At 38.1% G+C, this 23,642-nt stretch overlaps 1 protein-coding gene across 2 annotated transcripts; it reads left to right on the top strand.

Moving 5' to 3' along the window:
• The first annotated feature begins 6,054 nt into the window (after positions 1-6,054).
• lin7c (lin-7 homolog C (C. elegans)) lies at positions 6,055-23,290 on the top strand. Of its 2 annotated transcripts, XM_043705454.1 has the most exons (5): positions 6,060-6,173; positions 10,146-10,264; positions 10,835-10,906; positions 14,685-14,894; positions 20,258-23,290. In XM_043705454.1, the coding sequence occupies exons 1-5, from the start codon at positions 6,137-6,139 to the stop codon at positions 20,417-20,419; spliced, it is 600 nt and encodes a 199-aa protein (XP_043561389.1). In that variant the 5' UTR covers positions 6,060-6,136; the 3' UTR covers positions 20,420-23,290. The 2 variants fall into 2 exon arrangements, with proteins under 2 accessions (XP_043561390.1, XP_043561389.1); XM_043705455.1 differs by lacking the exon at positions 10,835-10,906 and having other exon boundaries at positions 6,055-6,173.
• The last annotated feature ends 352 nt before the right edge of the window (positions 23,291-23,642 follow it).

The raw sequence follows: 23,642 nt of genomic DNA, 5'->3' as shown, positions 1-23,642 counted from the left end.
TCTTCTACGTTTTCTAGGACTATAAGGAGGCCGGTAAAAAACTCCTAACAGGGTGAGCTCACCTTTCCTATTCCTAACCTCAGCCCAAACTACCTCAGATTGCGAGTCTTCATCTATCGTCCTTTCCACAGCTGTAATACTATCTTTGACAAGCAATGCCACACCTCCCCCTCTTTTTCCCCCACCTCTGACCCTACTAAAACATTTAATATGACATTGTTGCAGTGGCTAATCATTAATTCATTGCTGATGCATTTTTAATTCTGAAAAGACTTTATAATAATAAGGTCCATTCAAGTTTTAAAGCTGATGGTGATAGTAAGGACTGCAGATGCTAGACGTCAGAGTCAATAAACTGTGTAGCTGGAGAAACACAGCAGGTCAGAGCAGAATCAGAGAACCAGAAAGTCAACGTTTCACATCAGGACCCTTCATTAAAATCCAGATTAAGGGTCCTGACCTGAAATATTGACTTACCTGCTCCTCTGATGCTATCTGACGTGCTGTGTTTTTCCAGCTACACATTTATTCAACCCTTATAAAAGCTATTACTTCTTTGGCTGTATCAGTCAATGTAATTTACTGATATCCCTTTGCTAAATCATTGTGGGTGGCACAGTGGTTAGCACTGCTGCCTCACAGTGCTAGAGACCTAGGTTCAATTCCAGCCTCTGGCAACTCTCTATGTGGAGTTTGCACATTTGCCCCATGTCTGCGTGGGGGTGCTCCAGTTTCCTCCCACAATCCAAAAAAAAAAGTGCAGTTTAGGTGAATTGGCCATGCTAAATTGCCCTCAGTGTTAGGGGAATGGGTCAGTGTGGACTTGTTGGGCCGAAGGGCCTGTTTCCACACTGTAAGTAATCTAATTTTTTTCTAATGATCTGTACTTGTCCAGTCCTGTCAATACAAGCCCCTAATTGAGGAATTGGATACGAATCTGCCTTTGTTGCCACATTGTCTCTACAACAATCTATACACAATGTGATCTATCTGGTTTCACATTCAATTTCAAATTTCAAATTCAGCTTTTTTTTCAAATTAGGTGAAATATCTTTCAATTCCATCTTTTGCAAACTTTAGCACTAAATTCAAATGTCTAGTTAAATCAAATCTCTCAGTGGAGTCAGTGCCATCCTCTTAACTACATTTCTTCTTTCTTCCTTTACTCTATTTCTTTCGTCAATTCATGATGCATAAGTTCTTGATCTCTTTGGATTGCAAACTCTATCCTTCTCCTCGTTTGCCAATTCAAACTTTCCTATTTCCATCTCTTTTTCTTTCTCTTCTCTTTCCGGTTATCTTCATGTTTTTTTTCTGTACTCTTCCAACTAAATCCAATTCAACTTCTTACATTGCTCTTCCTCTCTCTTTTTTCTGTAATTCAAGTTTTTCAGTTCTAAGTGAATCCTATTTTAATGACCACACATCACTTTCAGATTTCACTCTCTTTAATTCTAAGTAATGGGCAATGACTTTATGAGTCTCATCCTTACAGTATCCTGCTGAGATAGACACTCCAAGATGGCAGTGCCGGCACAGTGGGCAGTGTTCAGACTCCTAAGCCCACCCGCTGCAGCCTGGCCACATCCTTCTCTTTTTCTCCTTTCTCATCTTTTTCTTTCTCTTTTTTTTTCTTCATCTTCTGACATCATGGGGAATCTGGAGGGGTAATCGGCGGCAGTGACGGTGTCCAGAGCGAGTACTTCTGGCTACAATAGGGAATTGGCAGTTCTTTGGTCGCAGTAGTAGTAGTACCTGGAGTGAGGACTTCTGACTACAGCATGCCCTGAGTATGGACTCAGGGAATCGGCGGCTCTTTGACTGCAGCAGTGGCAGTACTTGGAGTGAGGGCTTCTGGTTACAGTAGGCCCAGTGTAGACTCAGATACTCGGCATGTCTTAGGCTGTGGTAGTGGCAATGCCCAGACCGAGGACTCCTGACTGCAGTAGGCCCAGACCATGGACTCGTGGATTCCTCTATGGTGATGGTGGTGCCCAGTGCAAGGTCTGTTGGCTGCAATGCATCACTATGGCAGAAGCAGTACCCAGAGTGGGGAACTCCTGGCTGTGTTAGGTCTGAAGCATGGGGACTTCTTGAGGCCCGGGACAACTTGCAGAAGCCCTGGAGCTGTGTCTGAAGACATCTTGTAGAGAAGATGACCTCAATGAATGGGCGGCATGGTGGCTCAGTGGTTAGCACTGCTGCCTCACAGCACCAGGGACCCAGGTTCAGCCCCAGCCTTGGGTGACTGCCTGTGTGGAGTTTGCACATTCTCCCCATATCTGCATGGGTTTCCTCCCACAGTCCAAAGATGTCCAAGTCAGGTGAATTGGCTATGCTACATTGCCCATAGTTAGGTGCATTAGTCAGAGGGAAATGGGTCTGGGTGGGTTACTCTTTGGAGGGTTGGTGTGGACTTGTTGTGCTGAAGGGCCTGTTTCCACATTGTAGGGTAATCTAATCTATTTATGTAATTTATTTTTATTCTTTTTATAACTCAAAATGGTGCCAGATTGTGGTGATAAAACACTTTTCACTGTATATTTCTAGATAAATGTAATAATAAATAAATAACTCATTTTATTTGTACCTCCAGCTTTTTGGCCTACTCTCTTAGTTTAGCTTTCGTCAAAGATTGTAAATAACCCAGTGTTTCATCTTCTATTTGCAGAAACATTTTTGCAATGCTCAAAGCCATTTTAAAATACTGCTCCATGTTATATACTTCACAACAGTCCTCCTGTTTCTGTGCTCAGTATCTCCATGTCCTAATTTTAAAAGATTCACAGAAAGCGCTTAAATTTCAATATGTCTGATCCTGCAAATAGCCACCACTTTGTTACGATTCCAGCTGGTAACATTAGACGTTTCAGATCCCAGAGTTAAACCTGGCTTTATAGACCATAAGTGCACAATGTTTCATATTTGGTTAAACAATATGAACAATATGGCCCACTTGCATTATATGCACTTAAAGTATATTTATATCAATACATAGGGTCTAGTAAATGCAGTTCTGACTCAATGTTTAAACTTATTGTGCAACAGAAGAGAAGATAAAATTTTAAAAACAAGCTATTTACACATAATATCATTTTAAAAATTTTGAAATAAGCAGTAGAATACAATATTCCATCTATCCCAATGCACTCCTTTACAGTACTCAAACAATGGGTAGAATACCTTCTCTACCATATCTAAAGATTGGATTCAACTGTTACTGGCAATTTCCAGTCTTGAGAGTTTGGTAACCTCTTCCAACTGAGCTTAGACTTTTCAGCTTCAGATAGTCGTTTCAGAGTTCTAGCAAAACATTGCTAACTCTGTAATTTTATAATGAGTTATATATTAATAAATAGCTTTGTACTAAAATCATCTCGTGTGGAACTCTCAAACTAAATTCCTTATGCCGACATAAGCTCTTTTCAGAAGAGACAAACACACAAGATGTGAGAGCAGGCTCACGTAGGAAGAAGAGGTCCATAGCAGCAAAGTTGCTTTTACGAGAAGTCTGCAAGCAGCAAGGGCTTTGGAGAAATCCGAGATTCTTATGGGCTGGTGTGAATGCTTCTCCAGAAGCGAAAAGCTGTGAAGATAAAGATCAGGGAATCAAGAATAGTAACAGTGAGCTGAGTTTGCAGCTTGTTTAAAAGTCTTCGGAAAAGTTATTATCTGAAGAAGATAAAATTTAATGAAAGTGCAGCAATTACAAAAACAGAAAATGACTATAGCCATTCCAAATGAGCAAAAAGCATGAGAGTGAAGATAAGGGTTACCATACATTGAGTTTTGAATGTCTGTAAAAGTATTGCTGAAGTAAAATGGATTAATCATTTTTTCTGATATTTGTATTGAGGTGAACCTGATAGTTCTAGCATAGTGTAATATAGTATGTGTTTTTCTTTTGTGTATTAAACATTTATGTTGTTTTGTTAATGATAAATTGGCAGTATCTTATGAAGATGTTCAGTGATTGTCCTCATGGTTAAGAGAAAGAAAGACCTGGCCTATTTTATTTGTTTACTTTGTCCATTCATAAAAACTCACAAGCAAATAAATTCCTTTTCTACACCAGGAATTGTTTCTGTTATACTGCTGTGTTTGTTTTTCTTAAAAGAAGTATAGCTTTAGAAAGCCTGACAGGTTCATCATATAACTCTTTCATACAAAGAGCAAAACCCACATGTTCAAAAACTTCAAAATCTAAACTCTATAGTAAATGAAAGCTATACATTTCTAGTTATAAGTACAAACACCTTCCATTGAAGAGCCTGAAAATTATCTCACCAGGTGGTTTGCTCTTCATTTAGCTGAAGTAATACAACTTCTTGTAAATGAAGTTCTAAAATCAACGTTCAAAATGCCTTTCTGACCTGTAAATAAAATAGGTCAGATCTCCGCAGCATTTAAACTAAAATCTACTTTTCCTGCACTTTAAAATACAAATTTTAAACTACAGAAAACTACAAAACAAAAAGCTAGCATCTAAGTTAAGTGAGTGATAGGGAAGGCAAATGCTGGCTTTAATTTCAATGGGAAAGGAGTATCAAAGTAGAGAGGTTTTGCTAAAACTACACATGGTACTATTCAGACCACAGCTGGACCACTGTGTACAGTTTTACACCACTTATTTAAACAAAGAGTCCATATATTGTGAGACTGTACCAACCAGAGTCTGATTTTAAACTAATCTGCATTCTCCACTCATGTAATATAAATTATTATTTGCTCCTTAAATTGATATCCTGCAAAATGTCCTGATGATTACAAGGGGAAAAGCTCTGACAGAGTGTCTCTTTTGAAGCAATATCTAAGTTCCGTACTATTGTTAAAATATCACATCAAAATTTGGTGGAATGGAACTTTAAAATAAGTGATGGAATGATGTTTATTATTAGTAATAACGATTACCCCAAACTCTAATTCAAATGACATTTCATCCTATGGAGTGCCACCTGTGCAGTGCCACATAAGTTCCAAACCTGTTCTTTAATTAATTCCATGAGGAAAGACCATTCTGGACAACCGAAGAAAACATTATATTTTTAAACAAAAACAAAAATTGCTGCAGATACTGGCTTTTTTAGTGTCTTATTTTATTTAATTTACTATCATTTTAAAGCCAGTCTTTCTCTCCACCTCCACCCACTCTCGCACAATATGTTTTGGAAAAAATCTCAATAGTGGCTTCAAGAAAATGTAGAAATAGATAGACAGTTTTAATCTCAGCTATCCATAGATATTTATATGACAATATGATTTGTCCATGGCATAACGAAGCAAGCCAAGTTGTGTTTCAGAACAATGTCACATGAACAACTAAAATATACCATCACACTTTTACACCTATACTTTTATGGCTTGTGAAAAACCTTACATGAATGTAACACAATTGCAACTCAATTTCCAAAACCCATATAGTGATAGCTAGCCAGGCTCATACACATAATGTGCTGAATCTGATGCCAAAACCATTCTATGCCTCTTTGGGAAATGGGAACAAATTTAGTCAATGATGATAATGCAGAAATATCACAAAATCTAACATTTAAATGCATAGATTTGCTCCAAATTAAACAAAGAAACATTTATGTAGCAGAAACAAAGATAAAAATTGCTGTAAAATGTCACCAGGTCTAGCAGCATCTGTGGAGAGAAATCTGTGTTAATGTTTACATCTAGTGATCTTTCTTCAGAAAAAAAACATTCAGATGAAGGGTCACTGGACCCTGAACATTAATTGTACTTTCTCTCTACAGATGCTGCCAGATGTGCTGAGATTTTCCAGCAATTTATGTTTTTGTATCAGGTTTTTCAGCATCTGCAATACTTTCGATTTTTTTCTGTATATGAAACAGAGTCTTGTGAAAAAAAAACTTTAAACAAGAAAACTAGAAGCATACATAGGACCTCCCCAAAAAAAAACTTAGGTGGAAAAACATAATGCTAGTAAACCGTGTGCCCAACTTGGGTTGACAAGTGACCAAGATGAGTTCAGGGCTCTAAGTGGGTTTGATGTGTCCTCCCAGCCTGCGGTGGCGCTGTAGTTGGAGGAGCGGAGCGAGTAGATGCGGATGTAGAGCGGCTGGGGTCGGCGTCACTTCCGGAGTGTCCGTTTCTGTCGTTTTGTTGTGGAATGGCGTTGGTGATGGAGCCCATCAGACTGGACAGAGGTAGGTCCCTCTCTCTGCACCCAGCGGCCGGCCCGGGGCAATTCCAGTTACTCCAAAGGTATAAATCACTTTGAGTGGAGCAGGCTGTAAGGTGCTTGAGCTAGGCTGCTGGTACGAAGGTATACCTTCCAGCTCCAGGGTTACCTGACCCCTTGGTAACGCCTCAAGGTGCTTCACAGAAAGGATTTTGCAGCTGGAAGATGCCAACAGAGGTTTTTTTAGGGGGGGTGCTGGCTCTTCCTTCCTCAGGGAGCCAGCACCACCACTACCCCCAAACAAAAAGGGCAAACGACAAGGCAGGCTTTTATATTTTTTCAAATAAAGCTCAGAACTGGGGATCTGAAGCAAATAAAACCAGTGATTGTTGGAGTAGCTCAACAGGTCCAGCTGTACCTCGAGAGACAGGAACAAAGAGGAAACTAGTTCTGAGGAAAGGTCACAAGTCTCAAAATGTTAACCCTGTTTGTTTTCTCTGCCGGTGCTGCCAGACCTGTGGAATTTCTCCAATTTCTGGTTTTGTTTGTTTTTAAATTCTCATGTTTGTTTTCAAATCCCTCCATGCCCTTGCCCCTCTGTGAACCTATCCACTCACTTTTCATCCACTCACTTTTCACCCCCCCCCAAAAAAGTCTGAGGTACATGGACTTCCTAATTCCAGCCCCTCGTGCAACCCTCATTATAAATGCCTCGAGCCTGTGCCTTCAGATGCTAGAGTGCTAACTCTCCTCAATTGCTTCATTCCTCCTGCTTAAGGAAAAGGAACAAATTGTGACATCTTTTTAACAAACTTTTTAAAACATTTCTCCTTTAATCAGTGAACTTCTGATCAACTCCCCTCATATCCTTTGGTTTCTCAATGTCAAATTTTACTTCATGCTGTTGTAAAGTATTTTAGGAGGTGTTCAGGTTTCAAAGGTTTTGCTGTTGTTAAGGATCTGTTCAGAGAGGAATCTTGTCTAAAACAAAATTGTTCTTGCATTCAGGTGTTTCTTTAGCTTCCTCTGGGACAGATACTTAAGCTGTCTCTCTGAAAAATTGCATCACTGGTATTGCACCTGTTTCTCAGCGTTCTGGGCTTTATTTTAACGTCTTTATTTCTTTGGAGTAATATTTAAGGTGCAAAGTTGTAGCAGTAATATTGTTAATCATATGTTTTGTTTTAGTATAAAATTAGGAATGCACTGGTCAGCGGGGAAGGAAATTTAAAACAAAGAACTTTAGAGATTGGAAATCTGAAACAAAAACAAAGTGCTGTAGAAACTCAGCAGGTTTGGCAGCATCTGTAGCAAGAAACACAAGGAAGGAAATTTGTTATTCTTACCTGGTCTGATTTAATGTAATTCTGTACATATGGCAATGTAGTTGACTCTGAACTGCCCTGTACAATGAAAATTAAAGATGGGTAATGCCCACATCCCATGAACAAATAATAAAAAAAATTGTATTTGCAAGTTAGGTTTGGAGTGAAGGATACATGCATTCAGCCTTGGTTGTGCACTTAGTTTACAATGTGAGTTTTAAATTTGACCCAGAAACAGCAAGTGTAACTGAGGCAGTGGATTTACTCGAGAACAATTTTGTATGTATTTATCATGGGTTTGTGAGAAAGATATTTTGTGATGGCTTCTGTGCAGATTACTGTGGAAAGGAAGAATTCCATCGTAGAATTTGAAAAGGAAAATATTGAGTGCACTGTCTGTTTGCAGTTTAGTTAATGCTGCAGAACTGTCTGATAATGGTGTGGAAAGAAAGGATAATTGCTGTTTGATTGTTGTGGAATGAGCTACAAGAACAGAGTAACTAATGCATTAGTTATGACGATTGCCTTACCTGAACAAGGCTTTAAAAATATTATAAATTAATATCTTGGAAAATGGTAGTATTGAACTTGTGTTCAAGAAACATACTAAGTAGAAACTAAAGCTAAACTTCTATGCAATTACTTAAAAGCAGGAGAGTGAACCTGTAATTATAATTTTCCTCATGTTGAACTTAAGGTTCATGGGACAGTAGATGACATTGAAGGCATGGCAACTTTCAGCAAGGAACCAGGAATGGAATTGGGGAAGTAGATTTTAAGATATTCTGTCCTATCTGTAATTTTGTAAAGTTTAACTGAACTCAGTGAACATCTTGGATTGTGAACCAGAAAAATAGAAGGGAATGTCTGTCAGATATTCTGCCTTCAAGATGAGTTTTGAACTGACTACCTAGTCCTTCGAGTTCCCTGATACAATTCAGATGAGAGTCAAGAATTCTGATTTCTGGGTAATATTTGTCCGTCAATCAAAATAATTAAGGCTGACTATTGCTATTTGTGGCTCATTGCTATGAACAATTAGATGTCTTTCTTTCTTTTACTGGCTATGCTTCTCAAAATACTTAATTGGTTGTGAGGTGCCAAGAGACAACAGAAGGATGTTAAAGCTGCTATATAAATCAAATTCTTTCTTTCTGTGAGGCACAACTACCATTTCATTGCTGTGGTTCTGTTCGCCGAGCTGGAAGTTTTTGTTGCAAAAGTTTCGTCCCCTGTCTTTTTGTTGCAAACATTTCGAACAGAACCACAGCAACGAGCACCCGAGCTACAAATCTTCTCACAAACTTTGAACCATTTCATTGTTTGGAATCCATTTAGCTGTAAGTGAATGAGAAAGCAATGCCTCTGGTGTATAGTCTGTGCTAATTTAACCAAATGTAGGAACTGGGCGGACAGCTACTTGTAATTCCACGAGGAGACTAATGGAGTTAGGGTTAGCAAAAGAACTGGAAATAAATCGAATGAGGACAATAACCAGTTCGCTTCAAATGTTGTAATAAACATTGCTAGAATAGAAAACTAAAGACATTGTCATAAAATTTAAAAACATGTTTCATTTCCAAAATAATGTGCAGCAATCAGACTATTTTTCAGTGACTTTGGAAGATGTGTACGCAATAATGACAATCAAGTACTGATACTGAAACACTGATTACTGTAGCAAAGGGGGAATAATGTACTCTCATTCATAAAAGTAATTATCCACTGGTTGGCAATAATTGCTGGTACTATTCTAGTAGTATTGACATCACCATACAATATAAAAGTTGTGTATAAGGACATTTTCTAGTGTTTATCATCCAGACATGTTGTGCTCCGCTGCAATTGTTCATTGAAAAGTCAGACTTTCCCAAGAATTGTACGCATATCTACAGAAAAAGCCTTCTTGCAGTGATTATAATGGGAATAGATGTAGGACAGTCATTTATTTCAAATTTGAAGTCTAAAGACACTTTAAATTTGTGGCGTTTTAAAATTTTGAGTGGGCCAGTTAACTCAGTTAGCTCATGTTCAAAGCAAGTTCAGTTCCCATTCTGGCTGAGATAGACTTGGGACCTGGTCCTTGCCTGTCCCTTGTTGGTTGTAGAGTGGTGCTCCTCAAGTAATATAGCTATTTTCCTTTTCTCATAGAGATCTGCCTACAGTCCATTGTGCACTGTGGCTAATTAGCTCCCTAACTAATTTTCAATTTAATGACTACTTTGATCTGACAACAGAAATCTTCAATGATGTTTTGATGTTATGGCATGGAGCTAGCATAGCATAAAGATCGGGAACATACCTTGCCTGTATTTTTCAATTGTATCTGTAAGTTTGAGGTGGACTGTTAGCAAGAACTTCTCTTTGAAAGTCTGCTTTTATGCAGAATTGCTAATTCATTAAAAACAAATCAAGTTAGGAACTTCAAATAGATGATGCAGACAGGTGTCTGAATTTAAAAGGTTATTAAACTGTTCTGGAATACTGACCAATAGAGGATAGCAAGTAAAAAAGATTTTTTTGATTAGCCAGTATTGTGCATAAACTTTCTCGAAAGCTCTACCACAATTGGGTAGGACAGATTTTTGTTATGTATATGAACTAATTGCAAAGAATTGGTTTGGTTGCATATCTGACTGTATTTGTATTTGAATTTATACTTGACTTTTCAGATGTTTCCCGTGCTATTGAACTGCTGGAGAAGTTACAAAGGAGTGGAGAGGTGCCACCGCAGAAGCTGCAGGCTTTGCAAAGGGTACTTCAGAGTGAATTCTGCATTGCTGTACGAGAAGTATGTCCCTGTACATTTTCCCCTCTAAATGATGTACAATAAAGTCAGAAAGCTGTTTAAATACTATTTCACTGAACAATTATTTTTGTGCAAAAATACAAACAAGCATTTGAGAAAAATCTTGTACTTTCAAAGGTTGTGACATGGTTATATCAGCCTAATGCAGAATAATCAAAACCAATCTTAATGTAGGATAGAACCCTGGAATGCTTGGTGGTTTATGATTTTAAGGTAACAATTACTTGCTGTGCTTCATAAAATAAAACTGTTTATTCAGATATCTTAATGGGAAAATATCATAAATGAAAATTATCCCACCTCTCACCACCATAAACAACTGATTTCTAAGAACTAGTCTTTTGAATATCATGATTACCTTAATTTTCCAATTAAATCTAGATCTTTAAATAAAAATAATTGGTTTTATTTTAACTTTTGAATTTGTTTGCTGACAGTTGGTTTTGTCCAATTCTGTTCTGCCAAAGTATTGGAAGGCTTATTTGTGAATAAATACTGTAAACCTGGAAATTAGTTAGCTCTCAGCAGTAACATCCACTGTGTTGCCCACAGGTTTACGAGCATGTTTATGAAACTGTGGATATTAATAGTAGTCCAGAGGTGAGAGCCAATGCTACTGCTAAGGTAGGAAACTGTTGTAAATTGGTTAATGGCTCGTATTATATTTGTTGGCTTAAATTCCTCAGAATCACTTAATTCGACAGTGCTTTATGGTAAGGAGACTTGCAACAGTATTTCTGAAAAGGCTGGCATTGCACAGTTAGGCTGTACAAGTACCACAGCTTTTATGATGAATTAAATTTTATCGTATGAGCTTCACTGCATTATTGTACTCCTATATCCCTTCATACTATTTACTTTGTTGCAGTGAATCTCAATTTTACTTTTAGTTTGAATATATTTAGAGCAGATAAATGTACGTCATGATCATTTTTTTCCTGACAATGTGCTTTCCTTGGATGTATATTCAATGAGTTTCCACTTTTTAAACCCAAGTTGTATGTCTTACTTTTCAAGAGAAGAGGGGTCTGTTGAGTGAGTAACCAGGTTGGCAAGTTAAGCAAATATTTCTTTCATAATGCCTTGCTGTTATTACCAGGATTCATATTTGTTACCATGGTAATTTGAGTGATCTTCATAATTGGTATAAAGTTTCTGAAACTTCAGTTAGGCTCATACCGTATTGTGATAACGGACGTGATTAGTTATGCATGTTGCTTGACAGGCTTATGTTCAAATAGTTTGAAATTTGATTTGTTTCTCAGCAAACTTTTAATTCTTTATTAGGAGAAATCTGCAAAGAATACTTTGAATTATTTTTTCTGAACTCTCTCTTGCAAAAGAAAAATTGCTGGAGATGTGCTCAGCAAGTTACTGCCCTAACATGCTGCATGAATGGCAGGTTCATGCCTATGATAATTTGCTCTATCTGAACTGTGTCACTGTGGCAAAGCGCTAGGTGGAAATAATACACTTTCTGTAAGGGAAGAAAATAAGGCATCCATTCATTGTTCACCTACAAACAATTGGTTTCAAAGAACAGAGAAGCCTAATTACTTGATTTTGTATGTTGGGAATATTGTGTAATTTGGGGAAAAACACAAGTAAAGGAGAGTCAGTTCCTTATGTGTTTTCCTCTAGAAATTGGCAAAATCTGTTACAGATGCATCTGAGTCAAAGATTTGAGAGTATACCCTCAGGCAGGTTTCTTAGTATTTTTCTGGACAATTTTTGATAATTTCTTGTTCATGTCATTATACCTTTTCATGCAATATCAGCTGTTTGCTCAAGCTTCTGTGAGGTGCCATGGTCCATGGAAGCATGGATATCTTCTGATTTCCTTTGTTCCCCTTCTCCACCATGCACTTGACATGTCAATACCTAAATGGGAACAAAGTAGAGGGGTCCTGGTGCATTAATAGGTACCAGCTTTGCCCTGCTTTTGTTCAGCCTCGGGCTCTTTGTTGCCCTGTTACAGCAAAATAGCAATGTTATCTTTTAGAAAGATTGGCATGTGTTACAACTGTATGCTATTTTGAACTCCAGTGAGACCACCAAATTATGATACGATCTGTGTTACGAAACATACATTATCGGCAAAAGGTGAGATACATGTGGTTTTTCAACCCCCAATCTCTACTCTCGTCGCCTATGAGTTGCACCTGACTTCGTGTGCCACCATGACTTCTCAGATTTTTCCTAAATTCTGACCGCTTAATAATTCCTAGAACCTGTCCTAAGTTCCGACAGTACAGAGATATTCAATTGCTGTTGGGACTTAACTCAATGTCCTCCACACACAACCTGAGTGGTTCGTTTGTATTTCCTGCAGTACAGCTAAAAAAATCTTCTAGCCTGAAGCATGGAGTCTACATTCTGTCTCCTTCCCAACACACTGACTTTCAGTCTCTTTCTATAATATTTTGTCAGTGACCTTTAACAGTCCAAAATGACGCATTAAAAAGCTTCCATGCTGTTGGCCAAAATTGAGTATTGCCACCTAGCAACTTCTGGAATCATCTGTTCCTTGAATGTTGAATTGCTGGCTTGCACCGTATGAAAGAATGATATAACTTGAAAATTTTGTCTCAATCCGACGGGAGATATATCCATGCTGACTATGCTATTTTCTATATAATCCTTACCCTATAAGTTAGGGTTTGGAATGAACCCATATAGCTGACATTCCAACCAGTTTATATTCATTGCTGACCAAAAAGGCAATTCTTCTGTTGGACAATAGGAAACTGGATCCATGATGAGAAATGCAATTTGCAGTTTTTGCTTATCCCTTCCTCAACATAAACTGAACTTGGAATCGTGATTTTATTATTGAATATTAGCAAATAAATTTGACTTGACGCAAAGTTGTTTTTTTGCTGCATAACATTTACATTTCCCAGAGTGACATAGACTGTGTCCGTTCTTTGACCAGATCGGATGTTTTACTCAAAATATCAGTTTTATAATAATTGGTATATATCAATTTCTCTGTTTTCATGATATAGATGTGAAGGATAAGCATGCGATTTTATGGTATATATGTTGCATCTGTTACGTGTCTGTAATACATTGGATATGTGCATAATACTTGCAACTGATTGATCAAATAAATGTTAACTATGGAGATTGTTTGCTTGAAAATAGACGAGTCAAAAAATGTAACTTTAATGCTCTGTACAATTGCAGTTATCTGTGCTATTGTAGTTTATACATTCTCTTAAATTACTGTCAGGTTCAAACTTTCTCCACTCTGCATTAGTGTGTTTAACAAGTCCAAGATTGCTTCCCTCAATGTAATTCTTCAAGCCACCAATGCTTCAGGAATTGTTCATCTTAGTTTCTCGTGAATCTTGTTTAATTTGCCTGAGCTTCACTACCTCTTCTCCTCCACATAGGCTGCCAGACAGGAAAGCAGCAACAAATTCAATCTGACTCTAGACCTCTGCAATGTGCTTGCAAATCCCAGTGTCCCTGGTTGACTTTCCAAAGCCCTGCATCCAGTTACTTGCATACTCTCTCCTGCCTCCTGGAAGGATTTCCTTTCCCAGACCCATTGTTCACTTCCAGACCTGTATATTGCCCACAATTTTACTGTCTGAACGGTACCTGGAAAAAAATGGCCATAGAAAATGAGTGGATAAGAGAAAGAAAAACAGTAGAAACGCTTTAAAAGTGATGCAGCAAAAGAGAATTTTACATGACACCTACAAAGTCGAAACAGGTGGTCAAGGTGGGAAAGGTCTGATTGACATACAGAGAAAGAGAGTATTAAAAAACAGTGCTGAAAATGTGTTGCTGGAAAAGCGCAGCAGGTCAGGCAGCATCCAGGGAACAGGACAGGCAGCATCCAGGGAACAGGAGAATCGACGTTTCGGGCATAAGCCCTTCTTCAGGAATTAAAAAACAGTGGATGACAAGATATTGAGAGCCCCTAGATAAAGGTTTCAATTTTGAAAACCTTGATTTCTTTAAGTCTACCAAATGAAAAGTTATCTTTGAACCTATAAGAATTGTGATGAAACAGCAAACTTTGTTTGAACCGACACTCAATAAACCTTCATTCCTGATGAGGGCCTTATGCCCAAAATGTCGATTCTAGTGCTCCTCAGATGCTGCCTGAACTGCTGTGCCTTTCCAGCACCACTCTCTTAAACCTGAGGTCAAACAGTGAGTTATAGTGAGAACATTTGAATGTAACATTTCCTCAAGAGTCCATTGTGAGTTGGAATATTTCTCTCCTGAATATTATTTGTGCACACGAATGAGGAACAGGAGTAGGTTACTTGGACCTTTGTTGCCTTTGTAGTGTTTGGAATGGTTGTGTACTTTTGTCTGTGCTGTGCACCAGCTTGTTTTACAGAATTTGATATGATTGTAAATGCGTAATTTGTCTCAACAGGCAACAGTGGCAGCCTTTGCTGCCAGTGAAGGTCACTCGCATCCAAGAGTTGTGGAATTACCCAAAACTGATGAAGGGCTAGGATTCAATATAATGGGTGGTAAGGAACAAAATTCTCCCATATACATATCCCGCATTATCCCTGCTGGCATTGCAGATCGTCATGGAGGTCTGAAACGTGGGGACCAGCTCCTGTCAGTCAATGGAGTGGTAGGTATCTTTGATATTCTTTTGCAAGAACTTGTGTTTATATCACACCTTTTCCATCCTAAGATATTTTGCAGCCAATTGAAGTACAGCCACTAATGTTGTCCAAAATATATTTAAATGTTCACTTCGAGACCTACACCGGCACTCTTAACTGTGTAAATCAAGAAATCCCAAGCTTGCCGTCACTGAATTGTCCACCGTCAACATTTTGGGTACTTGCCCTTGACTAGCTGTACTACCGTAGAAATACTGTAGTTGCAAGAGCAGATTGGAGGCTCAGAGTTTTGCAATTAGTAACTCGCCTCCTGACTCCCCATAGCTTTTCCATCTTCCAAGATGAAAGTGAGGAGTATGATGGAATATTCTTCACTTGTCTGAATTAGTGCAGCTCCAATAACGCTCAAAAAGTTCAACACCATGTAGAACAAAGCATGGCTTGTTCAGCACCCTGCCCACCATTTTAAACAATTACTGTCTCCACTATTGATCCCTAATGCAGTAGTGTGTACCATGTACAAGGCTCTTTGGCAGCAATTTCAAAAACTATCATCTCTGCAACCTAGAAAGACAAGTGTAATAATCACTTGGAAACACACCACCTGCATGTTCCCATTCAGCCCATGTATCTTCCTAATTGGGAACGGTTTTGTCATTGCTTCATTGTCTGTGGGTCAAAATCCTACAACTCCCTTGCTTACCAGCATTGTAAGTGTAACAGGTATCTACCTTCACTAGACAGACTGTAAAAGTTCAAGAAAGCTTGCTAACTTCTCAAAGTTTGGGAATTGGCAATAAATGTTGACCATTCCAGTGATGCACTCTTGCCATGGAATGGGGAAATGGTTTTTACTTCTGAGTGAAGTATAAAAATAGGGAAGTCTCCTTAAAAATAAATAACATCAGTCAGACCTTAGGAATACTATGAACAGTTTTGGGTCTTTATCTCAGGAAAGATATACTGACATTGGGGCATCATCTCAGAATAAGTGATTGCACTTTTAAGACAGAGATGAGAATTCTTTTTCTCTGACGCTATTGTATCTGTGGAAATCTTTTACCATACAGGGCTATAGAGGCTGGGTCATTAAATATATTCATGACTGAGCGATTTTTAATCAGTAAGAGAAACCAGGATTATGGGATAAAGCAGGAGTATGGGATTGAGGATAATCAGACTCACCATAATGCATTGAATGAAAGGGCAGACATGATGGGCTGAATGGCCTGCTTCTACACCTTGGTTTCATGGAAAAAATTATGAAAAAAGATAATTTAGCATGCAGTAACCGAAAAATGACTTGTTAATCTCAACTCAGTATAAAATGATCTTGGGGAAAGCGAAGGTCTGATGGGCAATGACTTAAGCTACCTGAATGCACCACTGCTGGAGGGGTTGGAGTGGTGATGAGGCTGTAAGGTTTGCAGTGCAGGTGGCTGGATTTCTGATTGTCTGGTGTGAGTTGAAATTCCATACTACCTCTGAAAGGTTTCAAGGAAAATGCTGAAATGAAAATGAATGTTGCAAAGTAATGCATTTAGCAGAGGAAGGGAGTCTCCGTTGTCAGGAAGATGGTGGCGTAATGAATAATAGAGGCACAGGCTAATGTTTTGGAAACAAGGGTTCAAATCCCACCATTTCATCTAATGGGATTTATAATCAATTAATAAATCCAATTCACTCAAAGAAGTGAAGAGAGAGAAAACTGGGAACTACAGGTGTGATATCTTTGTACTGGTGGTTGAAAAATCGTTAGAATTTATTTATAGATTGATAAATGGGCAGTTTTGTAATAAAATCCTGACTGGATATAGTTAGTGGGGATTTTAAATAATGTTTGACAAACCTGTTGGATTTATTTTAGGATGTTTGATAAAGGGGACTCAGTACGTTTGGAATTTCAGCAAGCTGTTGGAAAGAATGCCCTGCAGAAGAGGTTGTTCACCTCCTACCCAAGTGCTTTTAATTTTGCTAATGTACTGGCATGAATTAAGGATTAACTAACGGTCAGAAACGTTGGAATAAGTGGATCAGTCTTGTGTTGGCCACCTTTGACTAGTGTAACGTTCACAGTATAAATCAGTGAATTGGATGTGGAGACCAAATGTAATATTTACAAATTTTTGGATGATGCAAAGGTACATGGGAATATGTCTTCTGAGGAACATGCAAAACAGATTCAAGAGGATTTGGACAGACTTAGTTGCTGCCATGCATTATTTTTACTTCTCATCATGATATATACTTTAGTATTTAGATTTATGATTGGGCATTTTTAAAGTTTTAAAGCCTGCTACATGCTGGTTTTGTGCATCTTTGAAAACTGACTGGAACCTGCTGGTTTAAGAGAAGAATGGATTAGATTACTTCGTGTGGAAACAGGCCCTTCGGCCCAACAAGTCCACACCGACCCACCGAAGGGCAACCCACCCGGGCCCATTTCCCTAACACTACGGGCAATTTAGCATGGCCAATTCACCTAACCTGCACATTTTTCGACTGTGGGAGGAAACCGGAGCACCCAGAGGAAACCCACGCAGACACGGGGAGAATGTGCAAACTCCACGCAGTCAGTCACCTGAGGCGGGAATTGAACCCGGGTCTCTGGCGCTGTGAGGCAGCAGTGCTAACCATTGTGCCACAGTGCCACCCACAAAAAATCTAAGCAGTTGAGCTGAACATGTGGGTGAATACTTAAATCATTAACATTCACCTCATTTTAAACCAGATTTCTTTCCTCTGCAATTTTTTCCCTTTATTTCCTAATGACATTCCTTTGTTGATATATGGATACCAATTACCTGTCATCCTCACATGTGTTTACAGCAGGATCACTGGATAACAATTGCAAGCAGAAGCTTTATGGATGTATTTTTCTTCCTACCAAATGCAAATGAATGTAGCCAATAGTAACTTTTGTACAATCTGACTGAGAATAGCATGCTCATTAACAGGTTTAACTCTGGTAAATTACCTGTCCTTATTAAGATTCAAACCACTCATTCAATGCACAGTGAGTCATGAGAAGAGAATTCACTTGAGATTAATGGTACCTTTTTACAGTTGGACTGAAACTGGGATATATTCTAAAATTCAGCAGCCTCATTGATGTAAGAAATGAATTATATTCAGCGCATTTTGGAAAAGCAAATCAGGACAGGACTTATGCACTTAATGGTAAGGATCTGGGGCGTGTTGATGAACAAAGACTCTGGAGTGCAGGTTCAAGGTTCCTTGAAAGTAGAGTCACAGGTAGAAAGGATAGTGAAGAAGACCTTTGGTATGCTTGCCTTTATTGATCAGTGCATTGAGTATGAGAGTTGGGAGGTCATTTTGTACAGGACATTGGTTAGGTCAATTTTGGTTTCTGCTGTAGGAAAGATTAAATTAGATTCGATTAGATTCCCTACAGTGTGGAAACAGGCCCTTCAGCCCAACAAGTCCACACTGACCCTCTGAAGAGTAACCCACCCCCCTCTGACTAATGCACCTAACAACTACGGACAGTTTAGCATAGCCAATTCACCTGGCCTGCACATCTTTGGAATGTGGGAGGAAACCGGAGTACCCGGAGGGAATCCACGCAGACACGGGGAGAATGTGCAAACTCCAAACATACAGTGAAATTTGATAGGGTTCAAGGGTATTCCTGGGATTGAATGGTTTGAGCTATAAGGAGAGGCTGAATAGGTTGAGGTCTGATCTTAGAAGTTTATAAAATTGTGAGGAGCATAGTTAAGGTGAATAGCCAGGGTAACGGAGTACAAAACTAGAGGGCATAGGTTTAAAGTGAAAGGGCAGAGATTTGAAAGGGAGTTAAGGGACAACTTTTTCATGCAGAGGGTGGTGCATGAATAGAATGAGCTGCCAGAAGAAGTGGTGGAGGCTGGTACAAATACAACATTTAAAAGTCATCTGAATGGGTATATGAATAGGAAGAGTTTAGTGGGATATGGGCAAAGTGCTGGCAAATGGGACTAGATTAGGTTAGGATATCTGGTCAGCGTGGACGAGTTGAACCAAAGAGTCTGTTTCTATGCTGTACACTTCTGTCTCTCTGTGATTTGACCACTGGTTAAGAAAGCAATTATTTTTTTCTGCATTGACTGCCTTGACAACTGCAAATGCACACCTAAGTTTGAACAGAGAAAAAATTTGGCAACTTTTAAGTGAGGGCCCTCATTCAGAGAAAAAGTTAAAAGCTAAGATCTTTAGTCTGTTAGCTAATTAGCATCCTTCTATCAGTATGAGTGAATACAGCCTCGAGCACTTCAGTGACAGCAGAGGAGATGATGTACTGGGAGTCCCTGACTTACAAATGTGATCCCATATAGGGGAGTAATTTTAAACGTCTGACATGCAACTGTTTACAAACTGGTATTTTATATTGTCCTGTATTGTGTTCCAACATGCATACAAATCAATTTGTAAATAGACTCTAGAACAGAACACGATCGCAAACCAGGGACTGCCTGTACTGTACTTTTGATGACTGCACAACCTGATTCTAGAAAGACAAAGTCTGCTGCATATGAATTGTCCCTTACCACTGGTATGGAAGTTTTTTATCTGCAGAGCTAGCACCTGCTTTTTCGCGTATGGAACCACATCCCATTGTAGTGATGAATTCCTGCTCAAAGCTGGTGTTGCAATTTGTCAACTAAAGTTTAAAATTTGACATCATTCATCTTGAAGTCTTTCTTGTCTCTTTTCGTGGCTTTTGAAAAGAGAATATAAAAGATTGAGGCACATGGCAAATCTGTAATAGAAACAGATTTGTTTTCCCTCCTTGCCCTTTACCCTAATTCTGTTGAAATGTTTGTTTTAATTTTCCGAATGCCTAAAATTTTGGTTTAATCTTTATATTTCCAACAATTTGTCAATTGTCAATATGAATGCAGAACAACTAAACCTCAGAGGAACTTATGCTGGAATAGGCATTCAGCGTATTACTTCTGGATTTCCCAAAAGATTTAATGCCAATCAATTCATTTAATAATGAAATTGAATGGTAATGTTAGGCAGATGATGCAACCAATTTGCATGCAGTAACGTGTCTCATGGTACAGTCAATTGAGACTTTCCTGAAGGTATCACAGTGGACCAGGCGGGTGTTTGTGGTACAGTGACCGTGTCCCTACCTCTGATGCAGGAGCCCCAAGTTAGAGTCCCATGTGCTCGATGGGTGTATCATGACATCTCTGAACACATTCATTAAAAAGAAATATCATAGTGCTGAAGTGAAGCTTAATCCACAATCTTCTGACTCAGGTGGACAAGTTACAGGCTGAACTAACCAAGCATGTATTGAATTTGTCAAAAGTTTTAAAGAGCAAATGGATTAATGGTTTTTTTTTGTGTGCAGAGTGTTGAAGGAGAACACCATGAAAAAGCAGTTGAACTTCTGAAAGCTGCCCACGGAACGGTTAAATTAGTCGTCAGATACACGCCAAAAGTTCTGGAAGAAATGGAATCGCGGTTTGAGAAAATGAGGTCAGCAAAACGCAGGCAGCAAATCAATTATTGATTTTTGTGGTGCTGTGCTCCTGTTATTTTTCATGACAGCTGGGATTTCTTAATGTTGTACTTGCTATTGATGTGACATGATCAGTCAGTGTCATACTCAAATTAGTTAGTCACACTAACAGTACATCACAATAATGCATTTTTGCTTATTAATCCAGTGTTAAATTTACAGTGAAGTCAGTTTAAATCTGTTTCAAGTATTCATATGTCTAATTCAAAGAATTATTACTTTTCCTAATTTGCAAATGCTGAAAACCTCAGTTGATGGTGTGACATCAGGGACAGGAGTTTCCTTTGTCACTTATTTTTGTGTAATTGAGGCAAACTCTACCCCTTTGGTCCAACTACAACGATGAAAATTAAGACTTAGAAAATGAGTATCTGCTTCAGAATTAGATAGCTGTTATGGATATAGTTAGAGAGCAGTTATGCTCTCCCATTTAATTGTTATTAAACTGGAGTCTGACCACCAAATAAGACCTGCAGTTATTCATTTTTGTCCATATCCTAATCCATAAATGCTTAATCATCAGAACAAGACTATAACTTGGGAAATTCAGGAATAGGGTTGCTTGAACTGTTCAGTCTCACTTTGCTGCAACAGTCCATGTGATTATCCCCAGTTAAGTTCAGCACTGGCCAGTTAAACCATCAAAAAATGAGGGTAAACAAAAGAATAAAAATAAGATTCCTAATGTTTTCTTTTCAAATTAGTTGATACTCTATGCACTAATGGTGAGGCTTGCTCTTCAAAATAGCTAACCTGTCCATGTTACGCATAACTTTGTCAAATAAATACTGTGCTGTTATGTTACTTATCCCAGGAGAGATACATTCCTTTCAGTAATTGAACTGCTGTTGTTCAGATCTTCATTCCAGTAAAATAGATAACAGAAGTCAATGAGTTAGTCTAAAACAAATAATGCATGATTGGACCACATCTTATTGCTGGTAACTGCCCAGTACTTATCATTTCAACACTACTTCCAAGAAGTAAAAGATAAATTAACTTGACTTCAAGCCTGATTTACTTTTTTTAAGCACATTGTTCTGAGCTCAAAACTAATAGCATCCAGTCATGTTGCTTTGGCCTGACCAAAGTGCATGCAATTTATGGGCAAGTTTTAAGTGGGAAATCGAAATCATTCTTAGGTTATTTTTACATAAAATTAATAGTTCACTTTAAGTTTCTGCCTCCAAACTCATGTCTCCACAATAAAACGACAATTAGACTACTAAATTGTTAACTGAAACTGAATAAACTTTTATATAAGGTTTCTATTAATTCTTTGCTTCAGATTTTCTACCACTTACAAAGCCAGTAATTTTTACAGAACAACTTTTTGTATTTGGACAGCTTAATTTTTGTACTGGTTTTTATATTTAAAAGGGGCAATACAGTAACATAAAAATGCATAAAAACCCATATTAGATCCTTCAGTCATCAGTCAATCACCTGAAACCAAAAAAGGAACCACTTGATCCTATGAAAATCTTCAAACTTGTTACAATTTGGTGGTCATAAACATCTCATGGTGATAGAAACTGAAGCAAATTTCCAATATATTTTGTTTTGTTTGAGCAGCTAGTTACATAAAAGAAGCCTTTTTTTCTAGTACTACTACTATTGGTTTGTTTTGACTTACCTAGTACTACACTAAGTACAAATGGTTTGTATTTATTCACTTACAAAATGTTTTGTTTCCAATTTATCCACATAACTGGACTATGTCAATTAATTAGAGTATTATACAGCTGATTGTAAGAGAACCTTGTAATATTTTTAAGATTTTGCTTGTCAGAAATGTGCTTTTTTGTCCTGCAGCTTTGTTGTTTCATGCTCTGTTGTGTAATGATATGCCTGTGTTTTATGTGTTTAAATAGAAATCAGATTGGACATTGTTAATGTTCGTTTTGACCAAATGTTTGTCTCGTTTGCCTAAATTGCTTATTTGTACCTGAGCAGTGCAATCCTTTAAATTCAAGAACCTACATGTCAGTGTGGTTGTATGGGAAGTGAACAACTCATAAATATCTCTCAACTTTTCACAACTTTCACTGAATTTTAACGATGGAGATTTTTTTATTCTTGCTGCCATTCAAAGAAAAAAAACACAGATTTGACTCAGGCCAAGGTGGGATTTAGAAAGTCTTCAGCCTGTTTATTGTACAATATTTTTACTAGTATCTCTTCCAATCATGTTTTGTTGTTTGTCACAGTTGTATTTCTATTCAAAAGTCTCATTTTCTGGCACCAATGTTGTGTGAAGACTTAACTTACTTCAGGCACAGCCATTGCACTTTGATTTAAAACACATTTTTTTGGGTATTTGAAGACACTTTTCTTTCAAAATCTGGCACCAAATGTTAAAAATCAAATATGAAAGGAATACAATTTGTTACCAGTTGCATTAGTCACCTGAGCCAGATCAAATCTGTGGAGCCCTAATTGTGTTACAATGATGCCTATTTGCTATGAGACACTCCTAGAGGAGAAAAATTAGTGAAGTTATTTTTAAACTATTGCCTCAAATTTATTTGGTTAATTATGTCATCCTTAATGTCGTTTTATAAATACGCTTTTAGAATTAACTATCAGCACTGAAGCGAAATAAAATACCTGATATAAGTAAGTGAAATGATACTGTGAGACCCAAAGAGCAGCTTATTGTGATTGAAACCCAAAAAATATTGAATGGATTTTTTTGTATCTGTATAATATATACTTTCCAAAAGGTAGATCCACCTTGCACTGGGGTTCTAATTTGTAACCAGTTAAGATCCAGTAGCTTTATTTTAATCTGATCTTTGTCTATTTTGTTTTGTGTATGTTGAAATTTGTACTTAAAATAAAATTATATATGTAAAAATAGTATGCTTTGTCAAATGTTATACTTCCTTCTATTCCTCATTGTGGTGCCCTGGGCCTATCTGCGTTCAGCTATTTCATCAATGACCTTCCTTCCATCATAAGGTCAGAAGTGGGGATGTTCATGTGCAACGTTCACCATTCATGACTCCCCAGGCACTGATGCAGTACTTGTCCAAAAGCAGCAAGACCTGGACAGAATCCAGATTTAGGCTGACAAATGGCAAGAATCATTTATGCCAGGCATTGGCCATCTCCAATAGGAGAGAATCGAACAGCTGTCCCTTGACGTTTCCTGGCATTGCCATCACTGGATCTTTTTATGCAATCATGAGATGTAGGCATCACTGTCCAG

This window comes from Chiloscyllium plagiosum, chromosome 16 (assembly GCF_004010195.1).
Source record: "Chiloscyllium plagiosum isolate BGI_BamShark_2017 chromosome 16, ASM401019v2, whole genome shotgun sequence".
Lineage (NCBI taxonomy): Eukaryota > Metazoa > Chordata > Chondrichthyes > Orectolobiformes > Hemiscylliidae > Chiloscyllium > Chiloscyllium plagiosum.
The sequence above is the reverse complement of the archived record's forward strand: the minus strand, read 5'-3'. Positions and strand labels throughout refer to the sequence as shown.

What these genes read in the sequence shown, in the direction of transcription:
- lin7c (XM_043705454.1), top strand. Translation starts at nt 6,137, where the DNA reads ATGGCGTTGGTGATGGAGCCCATCAGACTGGACAGAG. An exon ending in GCCCATCAGACTGGACAGAG is followed by an intron (nt 6,174 to 10,145) that starts GTAGGTCCCTCT and finishes TTGACTTTTCAG; the next exon opens with ATGTTTCCCGTGCTATTGAA. An exon ending in TCTGCATTGCTGTACGAGAA is followed by an intron (nt 10,265 to 10,834) that starts GTATGTCCCTGT and finishes TGTTGCCCACAG; the next exon opens with GTTTACGAGCATGTTTATGA.